Source organism: Pollicipes pollicipes, unplaced genomic scaffold, assembly GCF_011947565.3.
Source record: "Pollicipes pollicipes isolate AB1234 unplaced genomic scaffold, Ppol_2.1 Scaffold_6686;HRSCAF=7923_pilon_pilon_pilon, whole genome shotgun sequence".
Taxonomy (NCBI): Eukaryota; Metazoa; Arthropoda; class Thecostraca; order Pollicipedomorpha; family Pollicipedidae; genus Pollicipes; species Pollicipes pollicipes.
In genome coordinates this window covers 45,875,336-45,902,075 of record NW_023596921.1, presented here as the reverse complement: position 1 = coordinate 45,902,075, position 26,740 = coordinate 45,875,336, and the positions used below count along the sequence as shown (strand labels likewise).

At 50.0% G+C, this 26,740-nt stretch overlaps 1 protein-coding gene across 6 annotated transcripts; it reads right to left on the bottom strand.

Moving 5' to 3' along the window:
- Nucleotides 1-25,468, bottom strand: LOC119107795 (endonuclease 8-like 1). 6 transcript variants are annotated; one of them, XM_037231344.1, is made up of 7 exons: nt 17,690-17,832; nt 11,364-11,472; nt 5,609-5,962; nt 3,830-4,081; nt 1,624-1,840; nt 1,173-1,275; nt 1-652 (listed from the first exon to the last, which is right to left on the bottom strand). In XM_037231344.1, exons 2-7 carry the CDS (start codon nt 11,378-11,380, stop codon nt 183-185), a joined length of 1,413 nt encoding a protein of 470 aa, XP_037087239.1. In that variant the 5' UTR covers nt 11,381-11,472; nt 17,690-17,832; the 3' UTR covers nt 1-182. The 6 variants fall into 6 exon arrangements, with proteins under 6 accessions (XP_037087239.1, XP_037087238.1, XP_037087241.1 ...); XM_037231343.1 differs by lacking the exons at nt 11,364-11,472; nt 17,690-17,832 and adding an exon at nt 24,470-25,468; XM_037231346.1 differs by lacking the exons at nt 11,364-11,472; nt 17,690-17,832 and adding an exon at nt 17,874-17,926.
- Between the last annotated feature and the right edge of the window lie 1,272 nt (nt 25,469-26,740).

The window sequence follows — 26,740 nt, the reverse complement described above, 5'->3', positions numbered from 1 at the left end:
GATAATGAGCGAGACATTGATAACGATGAGACCTGAGTATTACGTAAGTCAACGATTCATTCAAAGTGCAAAAGGAGCCAACGCATCGGAAATAAATCCTTTCACTCGTCCCTGATCAGCGCAGACAGTACACGGTTGCGTGGGGGGGGACACAGACCACCTCCTGCATTCGCAGTGCGTCGTCAGCAGCCACCGGCCCTGCCAGCCAGCCTCAGCGACCGTCTCCCACTGGTGCCGGTCCGCCTCGTCCGCCTGTCGCCCTCCTCGGACTGGGCGTGACCGAGAGCCGTGCTACTGCAAAGAACCGCTGGCGTCTCCTCGCACGAGGCCGACTTCTTAGTCCGCTTAGCCGCACGCGTGCTCTTCTCAGGGTCGCTTATTTTATGCGGGATCTTAGTATTTTCGCGCGATGAGACCTTGGCACGTTTGTTCACGAGGTTCTTGGCTCGATCCGAATACTCAGGCTCCTCGGACTTCGGCACCATTGACGAAGTCCTTTTACGCGAGTTGCTAGCCGCCTTCGTCCTTTTGCCCGCTGCTGCTTTGGCACCTCTTTGCACGAGGTCATCCTCATTGTTTTCCTCCCCTCGCTTCTTGGACTTCGGAACCTTGGACGAAGCCCTTTTCTTCGGCGAATGGCGAGCTTTACCATCTGACAAAATTGGCAGACAATTCAGACGATTATTCACGTAACAAATCCAAACTTATCGTAAGCAAAAAGCTTTAAGTCACTTCGCGTACGCAGTGAAGCGTGCCAAACAGCCTGTCACGCGGCACTATAGACAGCAAGCAATCCAAATGAAGACGTTGCACACAGCGCCCATGGTTTCGCTATAGCAACAAGGGCCACTCTGGTAAGCCTCCTGCAGTTTTCCTGGGTATCCAGTGAGTGCGCACGGCAGCTGGTCCCCTGCCGTGCCGCTGCTCAGAGGAAGCGAGCGCCTGACGAGGCCGGTTCGCACCGCTGCAGCCTTTAGGGGCGGGCGCAACAGCGGCTGGCACCCGGAGTCGAGCCGGGCGTGATGCGTGCAACAACTTTAGCCCAGGTGTGCTTGCAACTAGAAGTCGGGGTCTCTTGTGATACTGTGTCTATATTGACATATTTCATGAATACCCACCGGTAGAGGGCACACGCAATAAATAACAACGAAAAAACGGATGCAAGGCAGTACCTTTAGGCGCTCGTGGCCCAGGGCTGCCTGCGAACCATATCGTCCTGCCGTTATTATCCACCAGATTCTTCATGCCGGGCTGGTGGTAGCACTGCAGCCAGGCCTGAAACAAAATTAGCGCGCTTCGAAAATCTCCCGACGTCAGGTTTGTTGGTGTAAGCGTGCCATTTTCCGAGCGGGTTCGAACCTCAATGATGCCATGTGCCTTCAGCGCCAATATGGACGCTTTAGTCGCTTGTGCTCCAGAAGGGGGGGGGGGGAGGGGAGGGAGCGGCGGCGCGCATCGAGTTTCTTTTTTTGCAGAAAAAAGCGACGTGTGTTCGTGGGTGTGCTGGCGCGCCCGTAGCAATTCTTGGTGTCAAGCTCGCCTCAAAGCATCTCTCCACCATTCCGAACGCCAACCAATGCTTCCCAAGGAAGCAAGGCCCCACAGAACTCTGCACCCTCTCACCTCGAATGCGTCAACCTCATCCCCTTCTTCCTTCTTGACGGCCGGCTGCGGTTCCAGCGCCTCCAGCTGCACGTCGTAGCGTTTACCGCCGCCCATGGTGACCACCTCGGTGGCCAGCTGGTGGCACATGTGCAGCACGTCCGTCTGACCCACCTTCAGCTCTAGCGGCAGCGGCGCCAGCACGTCCCGTGCGCTCTCAAACGGGCGTACAGACAGCCTGGTCAAACAGACAGGTGGGTCACGGCGGCGGAACGTAGGAATCCGACTGGTGTGAGCAAATATGGCGACACATAGTTAACATTTTGGCCCAATCGGGCTACTTTCTATCCTTTTCTTACTTCGAACACCTGTTTTTCTCATTTCGGCGTGAGCTGGTGGGGTACATTCAGGCTCGGCCTTTCCGAAAATACATTATGTAAATGCCTCTGCATGTTTCAACACCTGGTCTTCACCCGGTACCTGAAGCATTCATTCTTCGCCGTACGTTTCACCACTCGGTACCCAACACAGCATTGTCTGTACACCATTTGTCTTAATTCTGCATTTCAGGAACAGACAGTAGCTACGCAACAAAATAACTCCATTAGTTTTGGCGGGATTAAGTCGTATAAAAACATCAAATCATGTTCTGCTAGCCTTTTTGCAAGAGTTTCTGTAGCTGGTTTGAGCTACGACCAGACTTGCGCCAGGCTCCTAAGATTTCCTCCCGGTATACGTTCCTAGTTCTAGAAGCAAGAATAACTCAGTACTGGTTTGGAGTGAAATCGAAGGCCTAAGCAAAGCCAGGATCCAACACTGAACTTTGTTGAGGGAACCAGCGGGAACCAGGATCCAATACCGACCACTTCAATTGTTCTGCAGGAAACAGCAGGAACCAGGATCCAGCCTGACACTAAACCAGGGATCTTGCAAGAACCAAGATCCGACTTGTAATATGCACAAGAATCAAAACGAAGTAAGGCCCAGTCTGCAATTATGCCGAGATATCTAGCAAAAACCAAGGTCCAACACGGAATACGGCCTGACGGCGTGTATCTGGCAAGAACCCAAATACAGCCTGGAATGATACTAAAGACATAAGAGCCATGATCCACTTTACGCTCAGCGAAGACAGCAAAAACCAGGATCTCACCAAAAATTCCTGCCAGGAACCAGTGTGCACCGCTACCTGTACCTATATTTCGCGCGTGGCACGAGTAAATATTACAGGACATATGCAGGCTATCTTATATTTCAGCTGGCATGCCTTCCATCGCAGGTGATAATCAAAAGATAACCCATGCTGGCGGTTGCGAATGAGCCAACGAGTCTGTGACAAACCAATCGTAACCAGGAACCAGACCCTAGTCTGTGTGAAGGAACTAGGATCCTTGATTTGTTTATGAAAAAAGCAATGGAAATCAGGAATGAGTGACCGGGGTTTGCAACACGGTCCATTGAATCAAGGAGCCCGGAGGTTATAGTTACCAAACAACCAGCTGAAATCAGGATCAAAGATCTTGCGTCCATTACGTAAATGTGGAAACTAGGCATACGTCTGGTTGCACACAACCTCCAGAACTGATTACGACTAACTGGTTGTAAAGCGCCCAGAGCTGGTATCGTCATCCCAGCTCGAAAGTTATATAAGAGATGTTGCGGATGCCGAGGCATGTAGGGAGCAGCATATTGCTGGCATCACGGCGTTGCTGAGACTACATGGCGTCGCCTGTCCCTCGCCCTGGGCAATAAAGGGGCGGGAGTAACGCAGGGAATCGAACCACGTCCCTCTAGTTTCCCAAACGCGCAGCTCGCCCGATGCACTACCACCATTACCCTGCCAAGATATGAGCGGGGAACGTCTTTATCTTGATCGATGTAAACAACAATGCTCGTGCTCATGCTCAAACGAGCTCATGCGTTATAACAAATTACGGCATTTTAGAAATGATGTCAGCCAGCTCTCGTTCTAAACATGCTGGCTCAATGCTCAGTGCTCCATGCCAAGACTAAGGGATTAGCATGCAACTTATCTTTAAATTTTGCTGCTTCACTTTCCTACATTGGCCTATAACTTGTGCAATCCTCGGAGTTTTACTAAGTTCCGCAATTTTCGTCCCTAGGACTTTCTATCAGCCGCGTCTAACCACTAAAAACGAGCTGTCAGAAGGTGCTACAGCCAGTTGCTGCCAACCTTACTACCAGGCCGCCACCTCACGTTGCCCACCTGTGCAGGACCTCAGCGCGCAGGTAGTTGCCGACCCCGTTGAAGTAGCGCTGATCCAGCATGGCCTCGCATATAGGCTTGTTGAAGACGGAGACGGCCAGATTGTCGAGCACGTTGGCACGGAAGAGGTCGGCCTCCTGCAGGATGCACGGGCCGCGGTCCTTCGACCACTCGGGACTCGCTACCCACCGGCCGAAGCCGCGCATGTCCACGAAGCTCAGCGTGTAGGACGGCTCGCCGGCCGTGCGGAAGCTGAAGCAGCAGTCGCAGTCGATCTCTGCTCCGATACCGACCCTCGGGCCGTGCGAGGCGCCATCAGTGATCAGACTCATCTTCTGAGACGAACTAAGCACAATACTATTACCTGTGCGTTGGTGAAACGAAACAAACAGCGTTGTTTCTATCGGGGAAACCCTTTGATAAAACGTGCACCCGTGCCCACATAACACCCCCACTGCACTTTTTAAGGTCGCGTTTAAGGATTCCGTCCCTCGTAAGCTACGTTACACATGGATAAAAAAGGGGGAAGAGCACGACCGAAACGGAACCAGGGGCGATGGGCGTTTTGGATAACATAACGCTACACTCAGGTGTGATTACAGCTCATGTTAAAATACTTTATATTGCACATCTTAAAAAAACGGTTTACGGACGACAGCGCATGACGCTCAGATTTAATCTAACTTTCAAATAGGTGTAGAAGGACCCTACGCCAGCATTCCACGAGGTCCAAGCCTTAATGTTACCCGAGGTCACTGATTTAAGTTGACTTCAGTTAACTACTTCGGGCCATGGGCCAACTCGATGGTATTTTGGGACACTGATTTCGAATTTGACTCCTATTACATATCATTCTCACCCATTCATCTTTCTATCACAACCACATGACGTGATGTTAACTTTAACGCCATGATGTGGCGTTAACTTCACGCCACTACAAACTAGTCATGCGTTGTTATCTAATCTGACCTGTTAATTAAAACGAAATTATGCTCAATGGCTGCATTAGATGCGCAAAGCTTCAATGAGTCTTGCGCATCTTATTGCTTAGTGGTCATCCACAGAGAGTGCTTCCTGATATTTGGAAACAATACCTGCTGCAGGACACTACCTGCTAACCTCGAAGCTTTAAGTTGGATATCGGCAAATCCCACCACGGTAAACAACACACTCTCCTTCGCCCCGTGAATCTTACCTACGGGGCGATGTCACACCGTTCCCGGTAAGACGATGGGGAATGTCAGGATAAGTGCTGCCCTTTCGCACCGCGTGTGGCACTTTCGGTCAAACGCGAGACAAAATTCTGGTTGTGCCAGCTGAGTGACCCATTCCGTCAATCTAGAATCTCTGCAAGAATGATTGGCCTGAAATGTCGGTGACCAGCAAACGTTAGACTACAAATGCCACTTATGATGTAAATTGAGACCAGACAAAGTGTAACTTGACAAAACATTTACCTTCCGGGAGTTTTGAGCACTTCTCGTGGTCGGCTGGAATCAATGACCAAAGTGACCTCGGGTGACTCTTTTGACCTCGTTTTATCTCCAAGGTATGTTGGACGCGGATTCCGCTTTGAAAACCTATTTCGGACAATTTCCACTCATCTGGCCAACGTTACTCCACTTCTCAGGCCCCATTTATATGACGTGAGTATGTGACACAAGTCTACATGAATGTCAATTTTAATCATGCTGAAAATATCTCCGAACTACGATCATTCAGGTTGATGACGGGTCATTTGCGCATGATGGGGCAATCTGATGTTTTGCTTCAACTTACCATACTTTGGCATGCTTGGGTGTGTCAGCAGTCTTCGTGAATTTGAAGCACCCAGTCATTCCAAAATTGAAGCGAATTGTCCATTCCTCCGGTTTGTAGGATGCATTTGGATATTTCGATTTAAGTGGCTTCACTGTCAACATAAGCTCTTTCCCTCGAGACCATGACGTCAGAGTGTAACACGCGTTGTCACCGAGGCGTTTGTTGAAATCCACCAGCCTTGGCTCTCTGTTGGCGGGCAGCCGCTCCACAATTTTGCCGATGAATGATTTTGAATCACTCACTCTCTTGATAAACAGCGAAGATAGATGGAGCTCCGGACCTTCAGGCATGACTGCGTCTGTCTGGACCACCCTGGAACATGAAAACGCTTGGTAGGTTCTCATGGCAACCATAATTGAAAAATACTCAAAATAATAGCATAACTTAAACATTTTTTCAACGACCAGTCCTTGCGGTGCTAAGTGAAGGAGCTGACACACTGAACACGCACGCAAAGACACCTTGCGTTGAGTGGACGATATAAGTGTGCATTATTTTTGGATGCCTTTAACATCATAACAGGTTTTTCTGACTGATCCGACCCCTGGCTGCCGGGATACCTGACAGGAACCGGGTGTGATGTGATGAGTACCAGGGACGCATGCGGGTTGTCGGAAACAAACTCCATGTTGGCGACCGCCCTCCCCCGCCATGGCGTGTAATGGAACCTGATAAAAATGCCGGCATGGCGTTTACTGATTTTTTGTCATAAAATAAATACGTCGAGGCTATTGAGGCGCATGTAGCACCATAATTAATCTAGAAGACTCTTCTCAGGCATTTCTCTGAAACCAGCGTACGACCTGCTTACTAAGACAAAATCAGCGATCGTCCAGCTGTCATATCTTGTTCTCCAAGTGTCCACTGCAAGGTCAGTGTCGTCAGACATTCTTAGGAGTCCAAGGAAACCGCCCATGCTTCCATTGCCAGAGCCGGATTAATGTTCGCCTAATTTCGCCACTACTATTGCCAGCGCCGCTGTAATGAATCTGTCTTGTTTCCACAGCGTACCTCGTGAGAACAGTGGGCGTGCTCTTTTGCCGTAGCAGCGGGCTTCGCTTAAAAATGACTAAATTTCGCGACTTCTTATTACACTCGTTATAAATTATTCTGGGCTGGATATGTGTGGTCTCCCTGACATTCCTAACAGCAAGAATTTAAGCAATGCGTTCAATCGCCACTGGCGCTCACTTTTTTCGCCACAACGAATGAATAACTTACTTAATAGGTTACGTAGCCTGAGTAGGTTACTGCTGCCGACCGCAGGCGCGCGTGCGCGGTTCGTCGCTCTTACTTAAGACGCTCGCCGACGGCGACCGAGCTATCAGCCGGCGACATTTTGATGACGCAAAAATGTGCAACGGCAATCTTATAGCTGAATTAATCCTTGAGCGGGATAGCGCACAGAGAGACGAATAAGTACATGGTAAACGCGGAAAGTAAGTCGGCGTATGCAGCGATGTACATTTCGCGGCGACCCTGGCTACAGATTAAGCGACAGCCTGTTGCATTTGATACCGTTTTTTCGAGATGCGGATACTCCTGCCGTACCTGCCGTATTGCTGGCGCCATGAAAAGTCACGCGAATTCGCGTTGATCCCATGAATTGCGGACGGTACGTTGGTCGGCGCTCCGAAACTAGAATTACGCATCCACCCTTACTGGCTGCCAAGCGCGGTATGAAACGTCCGCCAGCTGTGGGTGCCGAGGTATGGCATGGAACGTCCGCCAGCTCTGGTTACCGAGGTACGGCATGGAACGTCCGCCAGCTGTGGGTGCCGAGGCATGGCATGAAACGCGACACCCAGCCAGCACAGGGAAACCGTCCTAACCGCTTCCTTGCACGGGACATGGGACCCGAGCGACGTGAATCTGCCACCACGCGTTTTCCTTTTTATTACCCAGCACTATGTGCCAATGGTCGCTCCGACCTGAGGTTACCGACATGTGGGAAGGGCTGCGAACGGCTGCTTGGCTGTTTCGCGCCACTCGCATTCCACCGCTACCAGTACAAAACCAATGGACGAAGGAGCACCTTGCTTCAAGTGCCACGCGCCAGCCGCCAGCCGCGTGCCCAAGAAACTCGGCACGGCGCGGTATTTCATGCGCACGTGCATCATATCCGAATGATGCCATTTGCCGACTCGCCGTGCGGCCCGAGCACGACGAAGAATGGGACAGACGGGACAGATACACGCCAAACCAAACAATATATGGACAAAATTGACCCACCCCTTCGCTGGACAACTGTTGATCTGGTTTGGGGGTGCGCTTACTATTACCTGGACAGTTCTCAGTCAGCTAATTGCTATTATTTGTCAGATTTACCTAAACACGACCGGAAACATGACTCCTCAACCTCTCGTCCTGTGTTGATAGCATATCCCGTCTAGCTTAATTACCACGCTTCGTTTGGTTTACAATAGTAATTTCACAAACTGACAGGACAGCTTAAGTAAACCTTGATTCAATAACTCACAGCGTAAGAAGCGGAGAAACATATAGCGAAGCGACGAGCGATATTCCATCATATTCCGCCTGGCACCATGGATGAATGGGCAGCGGAACTCCGACTAAAATAGAGTAATTTTGCTGACCACCCGTCGCAGCGCGTGCTCCGGGAACGTTAACACGGACAATGAGGCCTGATTATTGTTTCTGAATGACGCCGTAGATGGATGGAGATGGCACCAATGAAAACTTGGGTTGAACGGTTCCATAGAGTACACAGGTGCCAATCTTGGTCTTACGGCCAAGCCGATGGGGCACCAAGCCGCCATGATACGGAAATACTTTATGTAATCATCCGAGGATTACAACTGCAAACGTTACATGACCGAATTCCTAGTTCCGTGTTCAGCTTTCATATCAAGCTCCCAAATTCCTCACTGCGGTTGCGGTTGCCGCTAGGTTTCGTTGCGCACTCCTGACCCTTAAGAAATCCGCTCTGATCGTCACTGCCCACGCCGATTCAGCGTTGGCAGCAACAGCATCCATAGATGACTGTAGACGCTCCCCAACGTCGCCGCGAAGCATCTGTCGCTCTCCGCAGCCTCTTCAAAGCGCATTCCGGCGCATCCCTTGAAGTTAGGTACTACAGGAACGGAACCTTCTTTCAAGGTAGGCAACCCGAAACAAGCCCAGGGCGGCTTACTTCAAGTATTCGGCGGCGGCGACTCAACGTAGATCGGTGGTATTCGGCTACATGGGATAATACACGGAACGACAACTGGGTCGTAAATCCGGGCAATGAAGCGGCGCATGTGGTGATGTAATGATCCAGATGATAGTTTCGGCGACAGCGTGGTGCGTTCGCCACCGCTTTTCGAAATGCCTACAATCCCGACTGATTACTGGCGCAACCGTGCGTCGCGCAGTCTCGCGTTCGCCACACAAATCGTGCAGTGCGTTGGTCAGCGCTTTGAAGTTAGATTGAGTCACCACCGGCTTTAGCTGCCGAGACGTAGCATTAAACGTGGAAAACCAGCTGTCGTAAACGGGCAAATCTAGATGGACAGCTCGCGTGCGCGTGATGTCCGGTCCGTGCAATCGCACACCTGGCCTCACCTGGCGCGTGACGCCAGGTGTAGTGACGGCAAGCTAGGGCAAATGTGGTCAGTTCCTTTCCAGCAAATCACAGATTTCACATTCAAAAGCTTAGACCGAATCACACATGGCAAATCCGACCTGGCTTATCAAAGATGACCTGGCGTAGCCGAGGCGATAGTACCGGAACGTAAGTAATGCGCTGCGGAGTGGCATAGATACAAGAAGCCTGAGACGCTCTTACGATTTTCCTAAGACAAATCAGCGTTATTCAGTGTTGAATCTCTTTGACATCTGGGGGGAAAACGACACCTTTTCATTGTTTTTTATGCATCCTCACACCATTTGTTCCATCTTTTCCACCAAAAAACAGATCAATAAACATTTTTCTAAAGGCACTATTGACTGCCATTCAGAGCTTAGCAAAGGATTTGAGCTATAGGCTAAAGTTCCCACATTTCATATGGGCAATGTTTGCATCATGTGGTGCATTCAATGGCTACGATCTGATTTCACGTTTCAGGCGATCCAACAGAAGAACCAGGGCCCATACTTCATGATATCCCGCATCCTGCAAAATGTCATCTACAGGAAATGGGGGGGATGCTGCCTACTCCCTGGACCATCATGCTGTGCATCCTACATGTCTCATGCGGTCTTTGACCTGACCTGACCTTGATCTGTGCACCATAATATAATCCTTAGGCCCAATGCATCTTCTTTTAGTTCATGACGAATTTAAATGAGCCACATGCCTACAGAACATGTATTGTAGGCTCACATAGAGAAACATGCTAAAAATGAACAATATTTGATGACAACAAGGCAGCAAGCATCAACAAACTCTATCAGCATGGAATGAGGCTGGAAGCTGCAATCTACATGCTAATAGCATATCCAACATCGTTGAAGTGTTCTATCACATCACACGGTCATGGGCCATGGAGATACAAACACACCACAAGGTAATGACGGGGGTATTTATTATTTGGAGACAATTGCAACCAGTCCAAATGCAGTATAACTTAAAATGTCACTGATCAGACGCGCTGGTGTAGTTCTAACGTGCCTTGATCTGTCCACAACCCACCGATCCACAGCCACGCTCAAAGCAAGGCGATATACAAAATAAACGACTCGGGATCGTGACACGAGCGCCAGATTAGCCCCCCCCCCCCCCCCCCCGATAGTTTCATCCACCCCGACAGCGAATGTCGATTGCCACCCTAGACGCGGCACCGACTTACGCCTGTCAGCGAGACCGGATGAAGTTCTTAGGCGTATGAAACGATACCTCGGAGTTTGGTCATGTAGTTCAGTAAAACTGAGTCAAAATAATCGTGGTTTTATACGTACATTTACTTACCCCCTAACACCATGCATTTTTTGTGGTTTCCGGCCGCATTTTTTCAGATGAGTAGGGGCCCGTTTTAAAGCTGCTCTTTGTGGCTTATATGACTGAACTGAAGCCAACTACAGGCTAACAACATTTTATCGAAATGATAAATCACGTTGCATAGAAACCGTTGAAGTATTGTTTTTGCCCTAACTGTAATGGGAGGATGCATCTTTTACCATTCGTCGCTGCTGCGTTCAAGTGTCACCCAGACCTCCATCCTAGGTTTTTATCGGCTATCTAACAGCCATTTGTAAAAAAACAAACTATGGATCAAAGAAAGTGCGTTACTGTTTTCTCTACGTCTTTGAAATGTCAAGTTGTTCCACGCGAGTTTTGGGGCACTACAATGACTTGTGACAATGACAAGTGGATTCTGACAAAATTTTGATTTAGCAGCACTGGATGCGACCTGAAAAAACGCGGGGCGCACGTTGAACGGACGTACAGATTTGTGTGGGGTCCTGCATAGGTGAAAGGTATAGTGTTTGATTTATGCAATGGCACATTGGTGGAACAACCATCAAAATGTGCCCATCCATGGTGCCCTTGGTTAAATTTTCTGAGACCTGGCGTTGAGGAATGCATATCATTTAGGTGAATAGTTTACTTAAACGACGCCTCCGGGCCGCTTGTACACAGTCAGGTCAGGCCCCCAGCCTCAAAGACCATAGTGCACCATGCACACCTACGAATACGGGTGGGACGAATACTGAGAGTAGGTCAGTGCTGGGCTGTGAGCTGTGTGTGGATGCCATTTTTTCAACCGACCTCAATATAATAGGCATGTAGTATTCTATGCAGCGGTGGAGGCTCCCCTAACTTGGTTTCGGACTGTGCACCCAATCTTGTACAAGAGCATGCGGCATGGAAAATCCATCTGTGAACATATTTTGTGGGAACATTTGGTTATTTCTCACTAAGCGGTCCTCCCCAACATGTTTCAAAATTATGTCCGTCATATGTACATCAGTTTTTGTGTAGCCAGTGAGTATCAGTATGTTCCAGTATGACCGGAACATACGTCAGATTTGAATATTACCATCGCGGAAAGCATTCGGAATACAATTGGCTTTTTGGACCATCAGTCGATGGTTTAGATAGATCCTTTGCAAGCAGCGTCCACCGAAAGCCCAGTGACGCCGGCAAATGCCTAATTGGTGGAGGTAGACGTCCCGACAGGCACCGACCCAATGTGACACGGGATAACATCCATCGTGCCATTCAATACTGCCTGCCATGGCCCCTCGTACACAGGAGCTTATGCGAGTCCAGCCAATCCCTGCCGCCGATTATGACGAGCGTACTGTGGAGGATCGCATCAACCGGCCCACGTCACAGTCTGTAGCACTGAAAAACAACAAACCAAAACAGATCACCAGAACACGCATCGAACGTCCTTAAAAAAGACAACGATGCCCTTGGCTTCAAAGCTGGTGAGAAAAACTGCACAACGTCGTCCATCACAACTGCCAAAACAAAAGATCCAATTGATATCTTCCAATATAGAAGTTATTACCAGTCCAACTACAACCCCTCTGGTCATGAAAGATCAATTTTCCCGTGATACGGCTCCATTTAAAGAAAACGACGTCACATATCATCTTCACTTTGACCACATGCGCGTAAAACCGTTAATCTGTATGGACGTGTTAGGATGTCCTAATGGTCCTAATTTTATCACGTCCATTAGGACGTGTAGCACCGGATCGTCGAGTGTTTTTTCTTTATGTCGCTGATGAATGCCGTTGCCTGTCACAGACGTGCGTATGTGGTCCACGAAAATGTAGGCCTGTATTGCGATATACATGTGGTATGATTGCATTATGTCTGCATTGCAAAGACTGATAAGCCTACGCGTGGAATCTGTGTTAAACCTGTACCGTGATAACTTGAATGTTGCAAATATGTCATTATATCAACTCTGTCCAAAACAGTCACTACAAAAAGCCGAATGCAGAACGGAACGTTGGCCATGGTTGATTCTTTATGGTTGGCAATGTCATACAACATAACAACCTATGCCTTCTTTTTGCAAGAGCTTTGGTGACATTTTAAACGAAAGATTGCAATAAGCGTACGTAAGCCCGTGCATAAACGTCCCGTGCAGTGGCTCGAATCTCATCAAAGATCATAAGAGATGACATCTGCGTCAGATCGTATATCTTAGATATCAGATACAACCATCAGATCTGATATCTCCATCAGTCATCAGAAAGATAGCCATCTGATCGATCCAAAAAACTTCCAAGAAGATCATCCATGCTGAGTCCACCGTCTTTTTTAATGTATGCATGATATACCCATAACATCGTGCTTGAGGACTCAACGGGTTGGTTAACTCATGTGAACCCATATGGAATGGAGGGAAATGATTACATTGGGTAGTGTTTTGTAAGACGAAGGTCGTGGGCACAGGCGGGTGTGGATGGGAGGATGTCGGGCTTTGCGCCGTTTGCGCCGCTTTCGTTATAATCGGTCCCACTCATACACAGCATGGTAGACATGCTCTTCAGCCATGATAAACGTAAATAAATAAGTCTTCCGGCGTACTTTACTGAAACTTGTCCATTACTTGAACTCAAGTTCTGGAAAATGCAAACGGCTGAGTAGCGCGTGAGCACAGCTGATTAGGAATGGGCAGCGGGTGGACGTGGGCACACCGTGGGTGGCGAGCGAAATCGGCCATGGACATTATACCCGTGAAAGTCCACAGTACACACGACTCTGGCTGTTGCTACTTTGGTCAAACTACTTTATTTGTGCTCTAAGGGCGCGTCGACTATGCTGGTCATTTTGTGCCCTCAATGAGCTATCAGACCATGCATTTGGTCAAGTCACGAAGTATCCTTCAGTCACGTCACTCTCAGCAAACTAAAATTGAGATAAAAATCAAGTGCCTTCATGCACGAATGCAGCTTCACATATATGGAGTCTGTCGACAGTGATCCAGGACGTCTGCGAATCCCACACATCGACGTAAGATAACAATGCTACGAGGAGTTTTACATCGCTGCAGGGAGCTTATCCAGCCAGCTGCGCAGGGGCCGCTGTCCAAAAGTACTGCACCTCACTGCACCGTTTTCACGGAGAGCTACTACTACGTCCTCGAGCGCGAGCCGTTCATCGTACCCATCACACACTGAGGCGCGCTGGCGCCCGGAAGAAACGAACGGTTTGTGTACGCCTGGCCCAGTCGCAGTCTACCTAGACCTCCCATCTGCTCTTGCGGTGTGAAGCGTCCCACTCGTTAGGCGTTTAAATTCCTTCAAGGGGCTGCTGGTGGCATTCCGCCTCCTCCGCCGCGTTTTTGCACACCTTCCGTAACAGCCTTCTGCGGGTCGCGGGCTGGCGGATCAATAAAAAGTGGACGGCACTGACTGCTAGCCACCAGCGCAGCCTCGTCTGCACGTTCGTTCACAGAAATTCCAGCATGGCTGAGAATCCACATGAATTTAACAAAAAGCCCTAGTCGCTCGCAAGTCGAAAGCCGCCCCACATTGAGCAGACACGTGGGAATAACCGCTTGACTCGGAGGTCGGGTCTAGAGATAAAAGTGAGCCCGTCGAATCACTGAGGATACAAACGTGCTTCGCGATATCACTAAACCTGCGGCGCTGCAAGAATGGCGGTGAACTCAGTCGAAAACATAGCCATTCGAGATGGTGGCCACGACAACTATCACCTAAGACAAGAGCACATCCAGTTCCAGCTGATCCCATAAAACCATCCGTAAAAATCTTCAACAGATCCGTCCTTTAAGGAGATTCCTTCCGCTGCATGCTGCTCAAACCTCACCCGGGATGAGGATCCTCTCTGGTATAAGCGTAGGGTCTGATCACACACTGGACATGAAAGCACATTGATTAAAGGCGGCTGCTGCTGATCTGATGGCATCATCGCGATCTCGTATATCTGGATGCCTGTCTCCTGCATCCCGCCTCTGATGTGAAGAAGCATCGGCTTTGAATAGCTTTTTCGCCCTCTCCGAAAGAAGACGAGCAGGCGCGAGAACAACAAACCATACACCAGGCGAGCCTGGAACTTCGCTTCTTTGACCGCGTAGTCAATGCAACTCTCGCCCCAGAGCCAGGGGTGGCTCTTTAGCTTCCACCAGCGAAAAGAAAAGGCTGTCTGAAACACTTAAGCTCGCTACAGACACAGGAATGGTGAAGAGTCTAGACGTTTTCCTTTTGGTTTGAGGCGCTGTCATATACAATGCAAGCATAACCGATCATTGGACGAACGCGTCTCCTGCACAGCTTCAAGAGACTATATCTGTTCCGTACGTGTTGCGGGAAATTGCTTAGCTGGCAAGAGCATGCATGCGCTTAAAGCACTTCGCCCTGAAGAGCCCAATATGAGGTTTGTACACAAGACGACGATCCAGTGTGAAGCCCGAAAACTTCGCATTAGTCGCAAACCAGGAAGGTCAGTACCATATCGATATGGTTCAGGGCTCCTGAGTTCTTTCATACGTACATAGAAGTGATTATGGTTGTTTTTTGCGGTCGAAAAATGGAGCCATTCGTCAAGCTCCGCTTTATCAGCGTGTTAAACCACGCCTGCAGCTGTTTCGCTACACATCATATTAATTCAAAAACACTAAATGGCAGCCATCCACAAACACAGCGATGAAAAACGACCATGAACCCACAGGGTGAAGCCCTGGCTCCCACGTCACGGAACCCACACGTAAGACGTTGGCAGAAAACACGTCCGTCCTAGCGCGCTGCCACGACAATATAAAGCTTGACGTGCTCGAAGCAGTGTGTCTGAGGCATAAGCCCATCCACCAACTGACGCATGCATCTGTGTTCCACTCTGTCTGTGTATGATAGCTCGCTCCGGGACGATGTTGCGAAGTGAAGTAAGGAGTGCAAAAGCATCTGCAACATGTGGTTTGAACGAGTGTGTCCATACGTGGATTGGATTGCACTAAAATGTTTACGGAATGGTAGTGTTCTTCCCTATCAGTGAGGATATACACGTGACGTTTGAGAAAAGGTGTCTTTACAGACATTTCTGAAGCACAACATCGCATTATTCAGGTCAACTATTCACACTTCAACTTGAAATAAAAGAACGAATCAAACCTCAATTAACGTCAGCTGCATGCTGACTGCCGGAAGACGGTATTACAGATCAATGAGATGTTGCAGCACGGCTTTGGTTCCATGTTGTATGTACTTGCGCGCCTGAACGAAGAAAAATAGTGAAGTCTATTAAATAACTTATACTGTCGCTTTCTAGATGATCTGGGCTATTGTGACGCACTAACATGCTTTCATGTTCTTGCCGCACAACATCTCCCATTTCCGAGTTCTCCGCTTTACGTGTTGTCAGCAAACACATGCCGTCAGTGTAATGTGGTGTAAAACACCTTGAACGTCTCCAGCAAAGGCTATGGGTATACAATGTATGTAAATTTCAAATGAATGTACCATTGCAACACCTGCGTCACTCCATCTTTGATCACTGGCTGCCAAAAACGTTATACCAGGTTGTATACACCAAACATTTTCCCTGCAATGTACCCTCAATGCACACCTAGTGAATTTCTAGTTTAATGCTTGAGTGCTTTTTTTTTACTGAACTTTGTTCCACCCAGTACCTTTTAGCCTGGGGCCAGATGTGCTCCTGGCTCCCGTGGGGTGCAACTGCTGGGGGGGGGGGGGGAGGGGAAAGCGGTGACAGCATGTACCCAATTTTCACAAAATGGGATATTATCAGATCCAATTTTTTCTAAGCAGTATTTAAAATGCAATGTTCTAGTCAAACTGTCCAATCCAGATTCTAGTTAGAACCCTCCCATGCCAACTTGTTTTCTGAATGCCAAAAACATGGCTATATCCATGCTGGTAGCTGGTCCACACTCCCCTGTCCATGATAAAAATAAAACCCCTGGGTCCTTGGTTTCGCTGACTTTTACAAACATCAGCTCCTGGTTCCATGATCTCACTGGTTGTTTTGAGACACCAAACCCCAATTTCTGCACCCCACTGGTTCCTTGTCACTTTTTCAAACCCATAAAATAAAGTTTCTGTGTCTCATTGGTTTCCTGACAAACTATAGGTTTTTAGTTCCTGCTAGCTCCTTCATGAAGACCAGAATCTGGCTCCTCAGATCCTTGTTCATATTGGCTTCCTGCCACCAAACACTTCAAACTAATTCACAGTGGTTCAGCCATGAAGCACCACATCCATGATGGGCCTTAATGCTTGCTGAATCCCTGTGCATATTCCAAGCACAACCTTGAATAGTGTCAGGTCTGATAGCTTGGTGTCAAACTGTATTTCAGTTCTACCTGGTTTTCCCTACACACTTCAATGCAAGATCCTGCTTCTTTCTGGATTTCTGGCTTGAATGCTGATTTCAGGGTTATTCTGGTTCCATACCAGGAACTGGTTATGACAGAAACCTCAAGAGTGCTTGTGGTGGACTCATCCAAGCACATGCTTGGATGATGGTGCACCACAAGCAATCCTTCATCAAAATGGAATGAGCACATCTTCATCTGTCAGTGTTTTCAATTTGTCAGTCTCAGGTAGCACAAACTGAATGGCCAGCCTTTAAACACTATCTCAGACCTGTGAGCCCACACATCTAGCATGCAAAAATGCATCCTTGTAGTTGTAGTAGGATATGTGTGAGACTGATGCATAAAACTTGATGCTTGTATACAACAAGCCTGGTTTTTTACATTGAGCTGAATTATTTATATTTCACACCCGTGAACAAACAGACCCAGCCTGTGAAAACGTATTCTTGCAGTAACACTGATGCATGAAACATGATGCTTGCATTCAAGAAGCCTGGTTTTCCTTAAATTGAGCTGAATTTTAGGATCATTTTGCATGAAAATGGCATGCTAGCATATCTTGGTGGTATTTTGCTGAAAATAACAATGGTGGCATTATGATTCCTTAAAACATCAGCTCTTAATGCCCCAAATTTATGGTCTTGCACCTGTAGCATACTGAACCAGGCGCACACACAATAAGTGTACCAACCTAACTCAACACGTGACAAATCTGAGTGCAAATAGGCCACAACATCGCACTACGCCAGATTGCCCCGTCCTTTTGCAGTCTGACCTTGGGCTCAATGTGTTTAGCACGTGCGCCCACGTGGCGCCCCACACTCCACAGGCACGGACGTAGCCAGGATTTGTCTTCGGACGGGGAAGGCCACCTGCATGATGGAATTTGCAACGTGAACTCCAGCCCCATTCACGGCGACACACTACACACTCAACAGCTGAGGATGTCCCACACCCACCTCTCCCGCGGTTATTTCGGAGGCACAGGGCCTCGCAAAATCCTGCGTACGATGGAGTTACCACGAGATTTGTTCACACTGCGTGAGCTGCTATCTGACGTCACTGGATTCACTTCATCGGCGACTTGCCACAGACACCAAAACGCGCGGTCCGACTTACCAGATGCCGGAGATCGGATCTTTTCCGGACTTTTCCGGCTGTCGGCTGTTTCTAGGGCCAGAGTTTTTTTTTTACTTAGGGGGTAGCGGGTTTCAGGTCCCATTCGCCCCAACTTTGAGAAACAAGTGGGCCAAACTTGGAGAAAAGCCTGTTTATTGGAGAATTTTGAGGGTAGGCTTCATCGTTTTTCACGGTTCGATCCCCCAGGCAGACGTGGATCCACGATTTTACAAGGGGGCAGGCAAAATTGCTAGACTCCCCTAGACTAGACTAGACTAGTCTCCTAGACTTCAGGGCCCCTTCCACAAAATCCTCGGATTTCGGCGATCAAGCCATAAGGTGCTAATGTATGCTATTGTTTATACGGAAAACCATCTTCCTTTGCACAGCCATAGAAAACATGGCGTGATAAATATGGACACACATGATGGAGCACGTTCACTGAAGAGCCCGCGACCAACGTGTAAGGCCCCTGAGTCATAGGCAGGGGACGTCACTTTATGCTTTCGAGGGGGTGAGCTCCACCCAATACAGACTTGAGCCGCCTTGATGCATGTGAGTAAAGAGGAAATACTTGACCAAAAGAAACACAGAACACTTACCTGAACTATTAACATACTGGGTGGTAGGTAACTAAATACATCACTATCAGTATCAGCTAATTTTGGGCCAAATGCCGTGCAGTAGGTACCTAATGTTTTTATTACGCTAACTCCTTCACATGTTAGACAGTATACAAATGTTTGACAAGGTTTTCAAATAATAACGCCTATGTTGGGAAAAAAACAATTTGCTGCAATACATGTTAGCTTGAAAAGTGCAGAGAGGCCCACCTTAAAGTTAACGCATGTTTTCGCCAACAGTGGGAGGTGTTTCGTCGCATAATCGTGGCCGCGGTGGTTGCACAACACGATCAGCGGCAGTGGTAGCAATCAGTAGTCGTCGTCGTCAGTGGGGCTTTACGTCACACTCCGGTGCTGAGGCTTTGTGGCTTCGTCCGCCTCGCAGCCTGGCGGGAAGGGAGAATCCGCGGGATGATCGAATCATGTGTCTCTGGTTTTCCCAGGTGCGCAGTGGTTAGCGCAGACGCGTTAACATCACTGATCCTTTACTAAGGTTTGCTAAAATGTTGTTCTGTGAATTAAGCGCCGTTCTAAGCTTTTCACAGAAAGGCAACTCACATTAACTTGAAATGGGAAGTTATTTCTTCGCAGAGGGCAAATTTTAAATGTACAAAATAGTGAAACAAAGCTGGTTATTTCAGCATCAAAAATGTCAATTTTACTGGCCGAAATCCGGCGAAAATCATGTTTTGGGGGTCAGGTTAGGCTAATTCTTTCGGCTGAGCCCCCAGCCGATTTTAGAAAGTGAATAACCTGAACATAGGCGTAGGAACGTTTCAGAACGGGGGGGCAGGCCCAGAACATACTTGAGAACATTGCCCTAGAGGCAGAGGAGAAGTGCTTGCGTGGTGTGAGGTTAAGTGACGTGCTTACGATTGCACGCAGGCACGCACATCCTGTGCGTGTCTGAACTGACCAACAGTGACTGGCTGTCGCCAGACAACGGGTCCATGTCCCACAAGTCGCCACGTGTGGGGATTATACACCTGTGTGGAACCGCACGAGATCACGCAGTGACCCTTCTGCGCCCTGATGTTAGGCCCCTGTGTCGTTTGCCACAGTTCCGTCCCACACGTCGTGGCCTCCCGTTTCCGAGGCATGGAACCGCGCCATTGCGATGATGCACGTCATGATGGTGGACGCGATGCTGAGCACGCGCCGTGGATCACTGCAAGCGGAACAATGCCGCGTCGCCCCGGGTGTCCAGATCGCGCAGCACCGACCTCCGGACCCGGGCCGCCTCGCTACTCAGTTCGGACCGCTCCCAATCGATCTCCAGTAGCAGCTCTCGGCTCTCGCCAAACAGGTTCAAGATCCGCTGGCTGGCTTTGCACGGCCCGGCCAACGTGCCGGCGGCGAGGAACTGACACAAGATGTGAAGGACAGCCAGGTAACCGTTTTTCCGTGCCGAAAAAGGTTGACCAGAGATATCATCAGCGTGATCTAAATAATGATGGCAGCCGACATGCTTGCGATCGGCTCCGCTGTCACGGCGCTCGTGAGACGAGAGAAGTTTTGTGAGGGACGCCTCTGCAGAAGGCCAATCTGCTGGAGCTAAAGACAGCTCGGCTGGCGACCCACGACGATCAGGGCCCTGATCTCGGCGTTCACGGCCTTGTAGCCGGTCGTCAACAGGTTTGCGGCAAAACACGAACTTGAACGGAATCAGCATGGTTCAGAACGAGCTGATGCCGTACAGCACGGCAATTGTCAAAGCCTCTGTGCGTTAAGAGTTAGCACCTGGCAGCTAGGTAAGCCTCCACTGATGACAAACGAAACGGCCATGGTGAAAGCAGCTAAAGAAGCATGCATGATGTGCAGATAAATGGCAGTCTGTTTGGACTTGCTGATCTTTTCAACGTACCGTAGCATCTGGACCATTTGATGGAGACAGGCGTGGACATGACCCACAGCAGATTGGTAGCGTTGCCGTCCCCAAGTAAACACAACGGTAAAGGCAAGCCATCTTATCACAAATGAAGCCTTCGCGCCACCCCTGTGACCTGGCCAGGCCGCTGGGTCGCCTCCCCGGCGCCGTCTCCGTCTCCGGCCTGACTGCAGGCGCGCTGCACCATAGTGACGTCACAACAACTGATCCCGATGCGTTGGGTTAGCCACTACGCGTGCTTCCGTCGCCGATAGCCTGCTATGCTGGCAACAGCGCGTATCAGATGGATGGCTCCAGCTTCAATCCACCACCAGCCGGCTACCACCAGCGCGGCGCGAGCTGCTCTCTGGCGGCGGCTGTGTGCTCGGGTGGAGATCGAGGCGGAGAGAACCCGTCCCGCGGCGTGGGCTGCTCTCTGGCGGCAGCTGTGTGCTCGGGCGGAGATCGGGGCGGAGACAACCCATCCCGCGGCGTGGGCTGCTCTCTGGCGGCGGCTGTGTGCTCGGGCGGAGATCGAGGCGGAGAGAACACGTCCCAGCCGCGTACGAGTGCACCGTCCTGATCACCGTCCCCCAGCCGTCTCACACCGTCTCCCATTTGTCTGGGCCGCGTGCCAGTGGCGCGCCCTTCGGTCACCAGGGCCATGCAACGCTGCTGCGCCAAGCCGATATGCGATGTGAATAAAGCTGTTTGCGATGCAATTTATTAGCCGCTGTGGCCGTCGCGAATAATCTTTTAAACATGCTCTGACAGCTGGCGGCAGCAGGGATGATCGCTGATCTTGCGCATGCTCTGACGGCTGGCGGCAACAGGGATGGACGCTGATCTTGCGCAAGCTCTCAGTGGGGAGGACGCTAATGACGTATTGTGTGTGCGGGCTCTTTTGAAGGCTCCACCACTTGCCCCGTTTATATAAGTCGACCAAACGTGTTCTGTTCTCACCGGCTGGACCTTAGCTCGACTCGCTTAGCTGGATCTCAGCTTCCGAGCCTCGCGAGTAATAGTCTCGTCGTTCCAGGATGAGACTGCGCTGACCATGCAGACGAGCTTCCATCGTGTCGATAATAGTAGTCAGGTTGGCATTCGGAGCGGGCTGGAAACTGTACAGAACTGTCCGTGTCCACTCGTCGTCATGCAGCGACATCAGGGCCGCCTTCATTTCCGCGACGAGCAGTCTCCAGACGGGTCAGGAGTCAAGTCGGTGAACCTCTGGTGCCATGCGCCGAATTCCTTGAGGGTCACGGACGAGGTCAGGTGTGCTGCGACCGCTGCTGGCTGGAAAGCACTCGCTCCAGCATGGAGGTGAGCCGCTCCTCCCGCTGCGCCGCATGCTCGGATTGCTGCATCATCAGCTCCGCCGAGCGCTCGGGCTGCTCGCCTCCACTTATGACTGATGCGAGCGGTCCAGCATGACTGCACGTAGGTCGCTGGTGACTCACTACCGCTTAAAATCGGCTTTACGCAAGCACACAACCGATTGTCGTGCCGACCGCGCATGTTCTGTTCTCATCGGCTGGATCTAGGCCAGACTCGTATATTACCTCATGACAGCGATCCCCACGCGCGGCCGTCCGGATGAACACTGCCGCGCAGGCTCGGGTGCGATTTGTCTGGTGAGAACAGAATAAAATGGGCGATTTTACGGCGGTCGTAAAACGACGCGTTTTCCGCTCCTATAAACGTGCTTAGCGTCACCGTGACAATCACGTATTGTATCGTGAGTTTACGATGACGGAAGGTGAATTTACGATCCGCGTAAATCTCACACAATGATACGCAACGCCTGCCTGAACATACATTTTTTTGGAAAGGGACCCAGGGCTAATAAAAACTTACAAAATAAGAGAATAACAAGCAAACAAGTTTACTGCAGTCTAGTTGGCTTCACTTCAACCTGAAGTTTTCTGAGTTTTGAAATTTGAGCATGTCCCCATCGTTATTTTCTTTCATCGTTATTATCTCGCCTTGTGTTTCCGGACTGTTCACCAAGCTCGCCAAGATACAGCTGGCCTGTCAGCGTTGATGCTTCATGCGTTTTTTGTGAGTGTGCAATGCAATCGCTACAACAAGAGAGGATGGTGCTGGCGATTGTTCAGGAGAACAGACTTTTGTCGGCCATCGACGTAAGAAAAGTGCGAAACGCGCAGGTTTAGTATGATCATGTGGCACGCCCACAACAAGTCCAACAAAGAAACAGAGAAAGCGTAAACTGCAATGTGATTGTCAATTCAGTGCGGCTGACGGAGCTCGACAACCTTTAAAGCTTCGTGTTCGTACCATGTTTACTACAGCGTTTCGTGTTTTTTCGCATTCTACATGTTTTAATTGCAAGGTTCACATGTCTTGTTAACTCTGGTATAGTTGCGTGTTATTGCCTGAATGTTTTGGAATCATTCATCAATGTTCAAGTATATATACTGCAACAAGCTGCGATCGATACAATATTTCACCACGACGCGTTATCGGAGAATTAAAACATACCGGTCGAATATGAGCAGCCAAAAACGTAACGAATTTACTAGACGCTTCGTTCGGAAGTATCCTTGAGATGTGCCACCTCCACTTCGACGTGGGTATTCCACGAAACAGTACGAAATCCTGCCGATGGACACCACGCGACAACACCGACAGCGCAAATCGTCCGACAATGATCAGCAAAACAACAGTAATTCATGACAGCCTTGAAAAGCCGCGCACAACAATTCGCATCCTTTGTTTCCGAACCAATTTACGTTCAACAACGTCTAAAGCCACATAACATCGACCCAGCGTGGGTTGCCGAAATATGGTTTCGACCAACAAGACCCAACCAATGATAACGATGCCAAACGACACCATCCTACGGCGAGATAGAGCGCGGAAATATATTCCTATTCAGCTGGCGAAAACTCTCTGACTCTCTAGCTTTGGGAGGAAATTAGCTCAAATCCGAGGTGAGACCTGTGTTTAAGTGTATTCTAGGGGAACGTTTAATCATTTTTCCCGCTCAGTGCCCCAAACCTGTTTTACGAAACTAAACCTCTGTGGTGGAGGCTCCATGGCCGCCGTACGCGACAGATTCCCACCACACAGTACCTCTCGCCCGTTCCGAAGCACCGCTCTAAAGTGGAAAGCGCCTGAGTCAAGAGGCACGTGGATCGAAATCACTGTGAGATGATCGCCAGCTGGCACGCGGCGATGTCACATTGGCGATGGATTCATATGAATGTATGCTCTTGAGCGATCGAAAGTGTTTGACCAGATGGAGGTACAAGGTGGGTCATCCGAGCAAGTCTGAGGTGTCCAGGACCAATGAGGCGGGCGTCCTGTGCGGTGAAGAGTGCCTGTGTAGAAAGAGTGCTCACAATAGTGAAGTGTCCTCTGCAGAAGAGATCGACTGGAACGTGTTCTAGAGCAATGGAGGGGCCTCCAATTCAAATGGAGGGGCCCCCCCTTAGCTTCGAGTGCCTCGGTGCGTTAATTTAAATGGGCCCCAGCAATAGCACAGGTCTTTCCGAGCAAGTGGGAAAAACCCGAGACCGATGTGAAGGGTCCCTGGGCAACCGAGAGTACCCCGTCTGGTAAACGAATGGGCTCCCCAGCACTAGCGTAAGAAGCCTTTCGAGTAAATAGAAGGAATCATTGGAGGGCCCGTGATCGATCAAGAGTGTCCTGGCAAGTTAACATATTGTCAACAACAAGCAAGATATCGACAACAGCGTAGGGCCGTCCAAGCAGATGCTGAGAAATCAAGAGCAGCGCGGAAGGCTCCTTAGCGATCGGATTGACCCGGCAAGTTGACACATACTGCTTCCAACAGCAGCGTAGGGACCCTAGACAGCGAAATAAGCCTGAAAACCTCGCGAATACCCACTCTCTCAACCAGCGAAAGATTAGTTTTTGCCTGTTCAGAGGCTCTTTAATGTCATTTACGTGCGTTCCGTACCTGGCGTACCATCCGGTACGGAGGTACCTGAGCGATCCGACGCCTGCGCCGCAGCAACCGACCGTGACCGGACCAGGACCCCGCCGCCGTCCGTTCACGTGCACCCACCGCCCTGCCATAAGTCAGCGAGCACCTCGTGGTGTGCCGGCACGGACCGACTGTGGCCCGTGGCCTTGGGCGGGCGAGCGGGCACGTGCTTAAGACTTGCGTAGCTCCAGGAGACCGTGCGCGCAGATAGGGCAGGTCGGTTCGACCACAGCCGCAGGCTCCCAGTCAGCTTTTCATAGGTCCGGCCGGTCCCAGGTGGACGGACTGGGTGGGGGGAGGCCGGGTGCCCAGCATGGCCCCAGATGGCTTTACAAAGGTCCTTACAGCATTTTTGTTGACGGGCTGCGGCGTGGCCACTACTGGGCTGTCTGCCCGCTGCCTAGCTGCGCGCCACCCGGGCACATGCTGGGCGAGTACATGAACATCAGCTTGGCTTGGGCAGGCGCTGGGCTCCAGCTGACACCCGGTCAGGACCCAGCTGTTATATACGCTGCGTTCCAGCTGGGCACAAGTCCGTGCCAGGGTTGGACCCAGGTGGACTGGAGGCAAGAAACCAGCACATGCGGAGCATGACACACGCTGGGCTTGAGAAGGGTAGAAGGTGGACTTCAGCACGACGTCATCTGGGCTCATCCCAGGGGATGGCCAGGTTGCCCAGGTGGGGCTCAGCCGGGCTTGGCCTTTTTTGTTCAGACCGTCCAGGGATAATTTCTCACGTAGTGCACTGCTGATGCCGCTACTTGACATTTTCAGGCTCGAATGAAGAAGTAAATGCTTGGAAATTGAGGACTGCGGGTGTCGATTTGTGATATTTTGAGAGGCCCTTCCTCTTATGGAATCGCCTTCCCCCCAATGATGAGTTGCTCCCCGCCATGTTGACTCGGGCCCACTAAATGTTTTTGGCCTAAAATATCATTTTTGGGAAGGATTTCCAGGGGGCTTCTGAACAAAACGAGACCTCAAGGTGGTGGTGGGGGGGGGGGGGGGGGGGGGGGGGGCTCCTGGGCAGTGCCATATTAAAGGGGAGCAGCGCCGAGGAAATATGCTCCCTTATCAAATTGTTAAATGCATCATATCTAGGTAAATAAATGTTGACACTTAACAAAATCCAATAAGGGGCCTTCCGACTACTCACCTATGGGTCTCCACCATCCTAAAACAGGTTCTCCTGTTCCAGAAAAGGGCTTGCTGATGCATAGAGAGACCTCTTAGTCCAGAACAGGGTGCTTCCAATTCACGAAGGAGCCTCCAAATCTAGCCAATGAGCCTCATTATCTCCAAACAGGGTATCCTGAAGCGGAAATACGGTCATTTGATACATGAAAAAGTCCTCCTGTTTTAGAAATGGGGCAGGCACCACCTTCTCAATAAAGGTGGTGCCTCCTAACTCAGAACAGGGGCCTCCTGGTTCCTCCTAAGGGCCTCGCTCGACAGCATAGGGACTTCCTTACCACAATGTTGAGTTTACTGATCTGAACTGTGGGCTACCTTGTTAATAAACGTGGCCTTACGATCCAGGAAAGCGAGCCTCTTCATGTCGGAAACGGCCTTCTGAGCCCAACTTATTGCCCTCTAGCCCAGTTATGAAGCCTCCTTGATCGCAACTGGGTTATCTTCGGGTAGCTACAGTGCCTTTCGTTTGGGTAAAAAGGCCCCCCTTAAATTTGGAGGGGGCAAAAGCTTTCTCTTGTTCACGGTGCCGCGTCGCCATCGGCGGTGAATATTGCTCACCATCGAACTACAGGAATGCGGGACTTGACGTGTGTACCGCGCGAGAGCAAATCGAGGCTTGACCGCGGCGCGTGATGGTGCTGATATGTGGCACATAGACGGCAGAATCATCATACGATGCATTCGATTTCTGTCGTATACTGGGCGCTTCAGCCTACAGGTTCGGTTATTCTGCATGGGCGTCTTTGAAACTTAAATGTATTCTTCCAATACTTGTTTGTCTGGTATGTGGCGTGTTTTGGAAACTTGAACGTCTTGGAAGGCTTTTCGTGCGTATTTTTCAGTCATCATCGGTGTGCTTTCACAAAACCCGTCAGCCAAAGCGCTCATGTGACCCTTGGGGGCACTTTTATTTCTTAAGAACATCTTTGCCGCCCTCGTGACACCTTCAGCCGCCGAGGACGCACTTTTAGTGTACTGAGACACTTATCCAGAACTGGAAGCATCATGCCAGTCCTTATGGCGTTCTAACCCAATGGGCAATTGACGGAC